The sequence below is a fragment of the Aythya marila genome (assembly GCF_965140915.1).
Source record: "Aythya marila genome assembly, chromosome: 3".
Classification (NCBI taxonomy): Eukaryota; Metazoa; Chordata; class Aves; order Anseriformes; family Anatidae; genus Aythya; species Aythya marila.
The window spans coordinates 80,607,436-80,618,640 of NC_139044.1; the positions used below are offsets into that span (position 1 = coordinate 80,607,436).

General features: G+C 38.0%; 1 protein-coding gene across 12 annotated transcripts in view; it reads left to right on the forward strand.

The window, feature by feature from the left end:
- The window catches only part of LAMA2 (laminin subunit alpha 2), a 375,103-nt gene extending 372,217 nt beyond the window's left edge, over positions 1-2,886 (forward strand). For 4 of the 12 annotated variants that reach the window (XM_082757545.1, XM_082757549.1, XM_082757555.1 and 1 more), the window contains 2 exons: positions 280-502; positions 2,576-2,885. In XM_082757545.1, the coding sequence (XP_082613671.1) occupies positions 280-502; positions 2,576-2,733 (381 nt within the window). In that variant the 3' untranslated portion in view covers positions 2,734-2,885. Of the gene's footprint in view, positions 1-279; positions 503-2,575 lie in introns of all 12 variants that reach the window. The other 8 variants (XM_082757551.1, XM_082757552.1, XM_082757546.1 and 5 more) reach the window with 3 other exon arrangements.
- The last annotated feature ends 8,319 nt before the right edge of the window (positions 2,887-11,205 follow it).

Below are 11,205 nucleotides of genomic sequence, written 5' to 3' on the forward strand. Positions count from 1 at the left end.
GCTGTTTAGACAGTACATAGAAAGGGGATTCAAAAACTAAGACAAACAAGAAAAATAACAAACTCTACAACAGGTTTGCACATTTCCATTCTATTTATATGAGTGACATGACGCAGACCCTCCCTGAGACTATGCAGGAGGACAGCAATTGACACAATGTTATTAAATCAGAGCATTAGAGTGTGCAGTCTGAGTGTGTTGATTTTAAATACACAGACATAAAAAAAGAACTGTGTAACTGTTTTGAGAAATATCTCACTTTGATGTCATGCTTTTCAGGTGATGTTCCATGTTGACAATGGTGCAGGCCGATTCTCTGCTATCTATGAGCCTCATGCACCAAACAGATTGTGTGATGGGCAGTGGCACAAGGTTGTTGCAAACAAGATCAAACACCGTTTAGAGCTGACTGTAGATGACACACAAGTGGATGGTAACAGTCCAAACAGAGCCTCGACCTCAGCAGACACTAACGACCCTGTCTTTGTTGGAGGATATCCTGGTAAGCATTTAAGGCATAGGTAATGCTTTACTTGTGCTCTAGCAATGCTGCCTTGGTAATGTTGTAAATGCAATTAGGACTAGTATGCTGAAGTTGGTGGATAAGAATACCTAAGTTTGTATCACTTGGCATGGATGCTTGTTTCTGCACCCAGCTGCATTTCAGAATTAGAAGTTCTGCAGCACTACAGGATTCTCACCAGTCCCCCCTGCCCAGTCTCAAACAGAGATGCTGTCATAGAGGAGCAGGCAAACTTTCTGCCTTCTGCTGCTCACAATGCACACAGCCTCCCTGTTAAAACTTTCTCTTTTAATAACCAAAAGTAACAGTATTTGGCAACTTAAATTTACTGAAAGAAAACATACCCTTGAGGAGGCAAGGCACTGTGTGTACACGAGCATGTTAAATATGAAGAATTGAGGAATGTGGACAACAGCTTGCACAGAGTTGAGAGAACACCTTTTCCTGATGAATATTTTCACTGTAGAGTCTAGTGACCCTATAGAAACTACGAAAAAAGAAACTAATCAAAATTAGTTTCAGTAATACTCAGTAGTCTGGAAGTCCTTGAGATATCTTGTTTCTAGCAGAGGTAATTGAACAGGATTCATAACTGGGCTGAGCTCTTCAGCTAGCTTCATCTTTCACTATGCTGACAATGAATGCTAGTTGATCTGTTCAGAGGAAATCAACAGGCTTGTCTAATAGCAGTTTGCTTTCTGAAGACACAGATAAGGTTTTTGCAAACTGTTAATTCTGCTGTATTTACAATAAAGTTTCTCTCTAGTTGGCAATCAAAAGAATTAAGTAAATTTGCAATGTGTGTCTGTTCTAGAGCAAATATGGGAAGACTCCTCTTAAGTAAATTCCTACATGATTTTAGGAGATAGTGCCAGAGATTGAGCAAGGAGGTCAATTACTGGTTATCCATAGAAACCATTACTCATCTTCTGCTACCACCCTTCCCTATACAAGAATGTTCAAGGTTGCTTGAACTAGTGGAAACACATCCGATGTGAAACACTGCAATGCTGTGGCCAGCCAGTCCATACCAGCATAAAGTATTTCTGTAACCCTTAGTTGTATCAATCACACATATTTGTACTGGAGCGTATCCCTGTAGCCACTTTTTCACTTGGAAGAAAAGAGAGCGACAAGTTCAGCCATGAATTATGAATTTCAAAAAATTGAGATAAAGATTTTCAGTGTTCCAGTCAAACCAACCCTCACTTCTGTCACTGTCCATTCACAGTAGGATAGTCCCCTCCTTTGTTCACAACAGGTCTCCCTGCAGCCCTGATGATGTAGCAGAGCCATCCAGCCAGGGTGATAGCAAAGTCTTGTGGCTTTTTTTTTTTTTTTTTTCCTCTCGGTTGGAAACAGAAGTGACAAGAGTGCTGAGGTGCTAACAGGCTGACTTCCCACCCCTGCCATCAGAGTGATTCCAAGGAATGTTTATCAATATGATAACTAGAACTTAATATACATAATTTATACATACATATAAAGAGTATGCAAAAAGAAAGAAAGAAAAGGAAAGAAGAGTGTTTGAAAACTTCTTTATATGACAGCTGAAGCACATGGTTGAGGAAATGACTTTCTCAAGATACTAGGGCTAATGAATATTGCATCACTTTTGGCCTTTTTTTCCCCCCTTTTCCTCTGCTATGTTGTGGATAAATACCTTAGAAGTTGGCAGGATGAGCATGTAACTATCATACACCACTTGTAGGTAACAAACTGTCATTCGGCCATTTTGTTTCACTTACCTATTTTCCTGATTTATATCATTTACAATGTCAGTTTAAACATCCTCAGATTCTGCCACTGTCATTCTAGGACAGGAAAAAGAAGGAAGACTGGATTGTTACTATTACATTAAGGATTTATCATATTCGTTCATAATGTTTGTCAGTTTTTGAGAATATTAGATGATATAGAGCAAATAAAACACTATATATGTACGTATATATCTCACTGGGGATATTTATTCTTTGGCAGGACTGTTGTAGAACAACCTGAAGTAGCAACTCAAACTTATCTAATTCCTTTTGCCTTTTTTTCCTCCCTCAGATGGTGTGACCCAATTTGGGCTGACCACTAATATCCGTTTTAAAGGATGTATTCGATTTCTGAAGCTCACCAAGGGTACCGCTAAAGCTCAAGAGATTAACTTTAGCAAAGCTTTGGAGCTGAAGGGTGTTCAACCAGTGTCATGTCCTGCAAACTAACTGTCATTCAGCTGATATGGGTCTGTTTGTATAAGCATCTCAGATTAAAAACAAAACAAAAATATATATATACACTGCATTCATAATAAAATGCCTTTATGCAATATTTGGGTAGTGTTTGTGGTATATTCAAATGGCTATTTCAAAGTACCTCCCAAACAGAATGCCAGAAGTAATCTTCTCCCTGTCTTTCATTAAGGATGTAAAGAAATATTTTTTTCCTACCTCTTTCATTGTAGCTTGGAATGGAAGTGTTTCAGCATAATTCTGCTGAGTGAGACCATGCAGGATGTTCCTTTGCTGTGGAAATTACATTTTCTGTTCTTAATACAGTGCACTTGCATACATACATACCTCTGTCCTTCACTAAAAAACAAAACAAACAAACAAAAAAACTTACTTCCAAAAAGCTTGCTGTGGTCACTCCCAAGATTCATTAGAAATTTTCTGTGATCATAATATTTCCTATGAAAATTGCACTGAGAAAATGTTAAGTTTTATGTATTCTATGTGGCTGCAGTCATGCTATGGCCTTGGAATTAAGTGCAGGGAAGGAAAATGTTTCTGCTTGCTTGGTTTATATGGCCTTACTATAGAAAAACATTGCACCTAAAATTTCTGCTGTGTTATATGAACAGCACTGAGTTTTAACAGAGACTATGAAGTAGAAGGATCCTCGAGATTCCTAGCATGGTACATATTGCTAATCTTTACTGTCATCTATTTAATCAAACCCTTAATATAAAAGCAGCTTCCAAAGTTAGACTCTAATGATCCATGCCGTCCATTTGTGAGATATTCTGAAAGCATCAGCCATCCCAGATCTCCCTTAAATAAAACTTAGAGAACTCGGTGAATAGCAGTTTAAACATCAGTAAGATGATAAAAGTTGCTTTCCTGATTCTCACTAAAATGCCAAATCCTGGTGATTTTCCCCTATATGTTTTAGAGGACTATGAAATCATCGCTGAAGTGAGGATTATCTTTTCAAATTGTCAAACTTTACTTTGCAAAGGTTGTGCTTGGACATGCAGAGAATACACTGTACAAATATAAAAACAACTACCTTCAGAAAAGACTGCAACAGCAGAAGAAAAACCTAGCAGTTTACACTCAGCAGTAAAACAACACAACCACACAATTAAAAGGAAAGTGATTTTTTGTTCCCCCCACAGTGAGCTTGAATATACTTTTTCAGAATTTCTGACATGCCTGGAAAAAGGATGCATACGATATTTGCAAAATTGTGCTGCCAGAGAGCAGTCCTGCAGGGGTGCTTTGTATTTTACAAACAACCTCTTTGGCATTCAATTTTTTCTCTAAACTGCCACAGGAGAAAACTTTAAACTGTGAAAGTACATTAAAGAGATGGTAATAAATGTGTTCATTGCCACTCCAATGATTTGGGGATTCTAACATTCATCAGATACACCTGGAAAAAAAAAATATCTAACTCCTGGGAAGCCCTGAAGTAATTGACTTCAGTAAGTATTTCTAGTTTTCACTTGCAGTTGGTCTTTTAATATTAACAAACAGTTAATGGTTGTGCAACTTTAATGGACATTTGATGTGTTCATTAAAGCATGCATTTGTCTCAGAAAAAGCCTAATTATGGGAAATGTACTGTATTACTATAACTTCTACCCTTTCCTATCATGACTAACAAACACACCATAAAACATGCATATGTTTATTTTATTATTTCTAATGTTCCTTGCATTTTGCCTACTCTCATGCATATAATGTTTCAGGACAGCTTGAAAAGCTTAAGAAAAATAGGTGATAACATTTCAAAAAGCTGAATAGTTCCAAAATTGTTGTCAAATGTGAATAAATGAAGCTCCAAGACTTACTTGTGGAAGGTATTATTGGGATGAATTTCACACAAAGCCTTGACAAGCCATGCCATTTGGCCCACCACACACAGAGACATTTGCTAGTTTAAAGATTCCCCAGATGCTAGCTTCTATTCAGCATGTTGGATTTTTTTTTTTAACATAAGCTTGCTTGCAAAGTATTATAAGTTTTTCAGACTTGAGGACACAAGGGAAATTCAGACAACTGAGACTAGAATGCCAGGAATTAATTCCACATCCTTCCTCAGAGGCAAGGAATTGCCACTGGTCTGCTCAGCCCTACATTTGCAATGGTCTTTCACATAAAGATGGCTTTGCCTTAGAAACAAATACTGGAGTTTCTGCATTAACGGAATGGTGGAGAAAAGGCCTTTATGTTCTGTGCTCTATTGAGTTATTTCTCCCTTGCATGGCCTGGGAGGAATGTGTGGGACAGAGCAAAAACAATGAAACAATGAACATTATTACTTTTCTTAAACTTTTGTGTGGAAAGAAGCAACCAGCTGCTGTTCTTGGCTAAAAGAAATAAATTCAATAGGCTGAAACAACAGCTACTTTAGCAAATGGACAAGTTAAAATCAAATTGCAAAACTGCCTATTTTTTTTTTCATAGATCATTGAGTGGGTGCATCAAATACTGCTAGAAAAGCTTTTTGCCTTTAAAGATTCAGTAGACTATCTGGGAGTGATCCCAGCTGCCTACTATTACCTTTTGCTATACGACAGATTCATAGATTGGTAGGTTCCCAATAGAGACTCAAAATACCTGAAAACAGAAGATTTTGAGCCTCAGAGCTATATTCAAACTGCTAGATAGAGACTACATCAGTGTTGAATGTGCCAAAAGCAGTCATATCTTCCCAATTTAGCACTGTAATCTAACATACATCTATAAAATAGAAGTATTCAAAACCTTATTTAGGAGGATTTTTTTTGCATTTGGAAGTTTTTACTTATTTTTTTTTTTTTTGTGCATGCATTAAATAGTTTTCACTGCTAAAGTTCAAAGCCAGAAAAAATTCACACAGGTGATTTTAAAATTGTATTTAAGATTAACCTTTTTGAGTGTGGTCACCTTGAGGCTTTTATGACAAAGATTCACTCTGCAAATGGGACAAATGTTTGTTCATCTCTAGCCTTAGCAAAACTGCTATGTATAAAAAAAGTTGTACTTTCACTTTCAAATATACAAATACAAATATACAAATGTTTTGTAAAGAGCAATATACCTGTGCTTTCTACCTCATCACACTTTCTTCTCTTTATAGAAGTTCATGAAGAGTGAACTGTTTTGTTGTCATAGTATTGTTCTTTAGAGCACACAAGAAAAACTTAAAATACTTAAAAATACAAACCATTTTTCATTTGTTTTGACATAGAAAATATGAGGATGCCAATTCCAGCTTTCCCTTAATCAGACCAACAAGAAAAAGTGTATGCCACACATTTCGTGAGAACTGATCTACTGAAGGACCTACAAAAGATCACCATCCCCACACACATGACAGTTTCTAATCCTTTAAAGACTTTGCCATTTTCATCTGCCTAAGAGTTTATGAAAACCTATAAAACTCTTCTGAAAATATCCTATGCAATCAAGAAGATTATTTTCAGAAAATTGAATGAGGTGCTATAGCTGGACCACTGGATTTTTTAGTCTAATTTTTTTTTAAACTGCATTTTCCAATATCAAAACCCTAGCAGTTCTTCAGTCAACCATCAAGTCTTACAGTATACATATGAGCTGAACTTCTGGTGTAAGTATGTAAGAAACATCACCTTTACTGTCTCATGCTTCATAAACAGACACAAAACTATCCAGAATTTTCTATAGAATTTCTTAAATATACTGCTGATGTGTCACACAGACCCCAAATTATTCAGTCTCTATATTGCCATGGTGTTATTCTTCATACTCAAGAGTATACATAATTTCTTCAGGTAGCTGAAATCCCAGATGATTCCTGACATTATGCATGTATTTTAACTCCAAAAATCAAACTTCTCCCATTTCAAGTTTAGTGGTCAATGTAGCATAAAATGACAGCACTTCAGGAACTTAAGTATCTAGTTTAAGCAAAGAAATAAAATTCTAGGGAGAAAAAAAAAAAAAAAAGAAATAAAAAGCTATATCAATCAGCTCTCTCATACCTCTCATGCTCCCACTGGGACCAACATCACAACCTGTAGTTCAAATCTAACACAGTCTCACAATTTTCACTTGGCTACAGAGTTATTTATGCTGAGGAGAACTGCATAAAACTTCCTTAATACTAGAGTCACTTTTTTTTCCCCTGTTTTTAGAAGGGATGTTTGAGTACAAAATTAAACCTGTGCTTTCTGCTTGCCGTTTAGTAGTTAAGACTTACTCTGCAATAATGATAATGAAAGTAGATGTCTGGCATTTGAAAGACTAACTTTTATGATGTATAGCATTGCAAAATATTCCACAAAGCTGAATAACCTGCTGTGCCATCTCCCCTTTTAATCATAATTTATTTTGACAACTTTGGTACTTCTAGTTGGCACGAGCAAGGCAGGATGACTGGCAGCTGAGGCCCTGGAGTCATCAATTTCCTGTGGTTTCCTTCATTAGGATTCTGTGCTACCATGTAACATGAATTTGATTTAACAGCCAAAGGCCTCATTCTTTCAGGAGTTTCACGTTAGTAGGAAGAGCTGGCCATGCGCGTGCCCAGGCCTGTGCATGGAGGGACCACAGGGTATGGAGTGATGCAGGCCCCGACGTCCCTCAAGGGCACAAAGAAGCGGAATAAATGAGGGCCTCTCCTCCACAGCTTTGAATGACTTGGGATTAGAGCCTTCATAGGCACTGGGATGCCTGGCAGGCCTAAGAGCACAGACTGATGTCCCTACAGTGATGCCAGTGTTTCTATCAGTTTACCCCACCTGTGGCTTCAGCAAGGATCTGAATGATACAAGTTGACTCTAATATTTCTTACGCACCATTTGTTCAGGCAACCCATCTATTTCCTTCCTCTTTTTAAAAACTTTATGTTAAACTCACATGAGGGAAAGTTATCACCCCTCTTTTTTCCTTGACTTTTTAGTTCTCTGCAAGGCAGAGAAAGATGTCCTACAGCTGAGGTGGGAGTCAATCATCAGCTGAAAGGAAATATTGCTGCTCAGAAACAAAAGATGCCATGTCAGTCTTTTGCTACTGATACCCAACCCATTTTTATTTCAAAAGGCCAAAGGAACTAATTCTAGTAAAACACAACAAGGTCTCATTTATCACCATATCAGCACATGAAGCACATGACATTTCCAGAGCTCTGCTGGCTCTGGGGCTTGTGAGCCCAGATGCTGAGGCTGATCTGTTCCTTCCACTCAACCAGCAGGGCTGCATGCCCAGAGCATGCTACGACCATGAGCAAGCAGCAAACCATGCTCACTCCAGGGGCAGCAGACCAACCCGCTTGCACTCTGGGTGTTTTACTTAATTTCATGTCACTCGTGAAAGCTTTCTGCCCAACAGGACTTGGTGGCCCTGCCACAATTCTCTATGGCACCCAATGTTAGTGTTACACTTTACTAAACACAGCAGAACCCCAGCTTAGAGAAAGACTTCCAAGTCCAAGTAATATCAAATGTTTTGATCCGTACAGAAATATCTGACCAAACAACTCACCTAAAATTCCCTAAATAGGTTCCTCAAGAAATTTCTAAGCTTCCCACAATGAAACAAATTCCCATCTCAGCAAACCTGAGATGCAAGCACAGCCACTTACATCTGTCACAGAACTGCAGCATCTTAAGAAATTAACCTTTCATACATATTCACTCAAGCACACTTCTTCCTGCTAATGGCTGTATTATTGCTACTATTCAGTCCATTTTGATAATATAGGCATTTTTTGCTCATTAAACTACAAATAGTTTAACCAAGGGGGTGAAGTTGGCTGGAATAGCCGATCAAACTGGTTGAGAATTCACTGATACTGAGGCAAGTAAAAAAAAGCATATATAAAAAAATCAATGTGGCTTCTGACTGCTGCTACAAGTCTGCAGTTTTGTAGAAAATCTCAAAATAAAAAGGCCAGGGCATGGATAATACTACAGTGCATCTCTTCCAGGCCACAGTCACCTGGACAGAAGGGCCAGACAGAAAGTCCTCAGATGAAGATGAGAACTACTTGCTACAAGGGGTGGGTCTAAAGGAGAAAACCCACTTCCCACTTCACTATTGAAGGGAAAGATTACAACACACAAAACACTGAATTTGGATCTAGATAGGAGATTATATGTTCATACAGCTGTGTGGACAGTTCTGAGAGGGAAATAAGCAGGTCAGGAATGCCATTATAACAGGGCAGAGAAAAGGGTTGCTACAGCTGGGAGTACTTCAGCTGCAAATTTGCGCCAGAGCCAGATGCAAAATGGCTCACAGTGGTTTGTTTCTGGCTTTTCTCATGTAGATGACAGAAAGAAAAAGTGTACTATAAAATCCACTCAAAGTGTCTGTATATTCTCACTGTGTTGCTCACAGCTCCTGAAGATTACAGTTGTTCAACGACAAGCTAATGCTTATGGGTATACTTCAGTTTTTAAACAGTGTGCAGGGTTTGGTTTTATGGTGGTGGGTTTTTTTTGTTTGTTTTTACCAAATTATTATGGGCCAGAAAATTCAACACTGCTTTCAATTCAAAAATAAAAAATAAAAAAATAAAAAAATAAAGAAAATTGTTGAAAATTCAACACTCTGTTTTATACAAATATTTATATGTATAAAGTGCCTGTCACCATATTGATAAACACTCTTTGGAACCACTCTGATGGCAGGGATAAGAACAGGAGTTGGCCTGTTGGTACCTCAGCACTTCTGTTCCCAACCAATTCAAAAAAAAAAAGAAAAAAGCCACAAGACTGGGCTGCTTGGTGTCCATCCTACAGAGAGACCACCAAGACGATGAACAGAAGCCTGCGTCCAGACATTACGTTTCAAAATATAAACTAAAGGCAACAGCGCTGCCTTCCAGCTACGTTTAAGGATTGAGCAGTCCTTATTAACTAAAATTCAATAGAGCCACCTCAAACCTTGTAAGGCAGGGTTCAGAGAGGTACACCAACTGCATGTGCATCCGTATCAGTGCTCTAAGAACAAGTTTGCAAGGTGCTAATATATTCAGCGCAAGACTAAGGCAAGCACAGCCACAGCAATCTCACCTTAGCATACATTGTCCAGCAGGTATGTCATTTTAATCTTCTAGGTAGTTTCATGTATTTAACCAAAGTACCAGTGTGCTCTCAATTACCAGTGGGCATTGGCACATTGCATTTTTAAAGTGTCTGAAGTATTTTTCCATAAAAGACATAGGATGTTGCTGCTGCTTTGGATCTGTTAAAAGTACTAGAGCAAACAGAGAATTAAGTTTACCACTTAGCTGCCTTGTCCATGGACCATTTTCTGTCCACCTTCCCACTGAAACATTTTTGAAATAATTTTTCCTTGGGGAAAAAACAACAACCCACCTCACTAATTAATTTTCTTTTTTTTTTTTTTTTTTTTAATATATATATCTTTACTGGCTTTTCTCTTTTCTGTGGTGATTTTGATTGAAAAAAGGTTGTTCCTCTGACTTTGTGGTGTGTGTGACATCTTTGTTACATGCTGTTTTGTGATATAAGAATAGACAATTTTGACTGCTACTTATTATTTTGCCCTAGTAATCTATAATTAATCACCTTAGTGATGACTTTTCTTTCTTTGTAGAAATACTACTTTTACTAATTTTTAAAATTATTAATTACAAAACAAAAAACTATTTGTCTATCTGCATTTTTCTACCACTTCATATGCAGCTGATTTGGGGCAAGCAAGAAAACAAAGTAAGATTTTTTCCCTACAGTCTTGAAAGATGGATGTATAGGCTTAGCTCTAGACCTAGAAACAGTCCTGTGGTAGAGAAAATCACTAACAGCTAGGGGGAGGAAATAAAAGCACACAGTAGAAAGGACTTGAAGAAGCCAAGGTTTCTGCTTTGATAGCAGCTGCCCCTACGAAACATCAGCGCGCACAGCCCTACTTGTGGGGAACATGGGAGAGGGGCTGGACAGTTTGCAAGCTTCCAGGGATTTTCAACTCACCCTTTTCAAATGTAGTGACTCCAGCTTTATGTAGGTTTCTCTCTTGTGAGCCAGTTTAAGACGACACAGCAGCACTTCGGTTTTGTTGCTGGTCAAGTGCAAGCACACCTCAAGGTAAGGGCAATTTTACAATCTTGATTCATTTATCAAACCTGACAAGTACTGCATATTATGATTTCCATGTGACAGTTTGACTGTAAATTTACCCTCTGCAAGATCCTTTTATATGCATTCAAACTAATTTACCTCTTGCTGATCGAGTCCTACCTCCCTCGTAATTTTCTTAAATGCAGAGCCTAAATTGACTAAATCAAATGCATTTGCGCAAACTCAATAAACAGAGCCATTACCCACTGAAATAAGCAAGTCTCCTAAGAGCATCAAATGCTTCATTACAGTAGAAGAGTTGGCTCAAGAGCCCCACACCACTCTAGCTAACGACCATGTTTCTCTCTTCATTTCATTAGCCAGTCTGAGGCCTCCAATACTTTTTTTCCAGAAGCGGAAG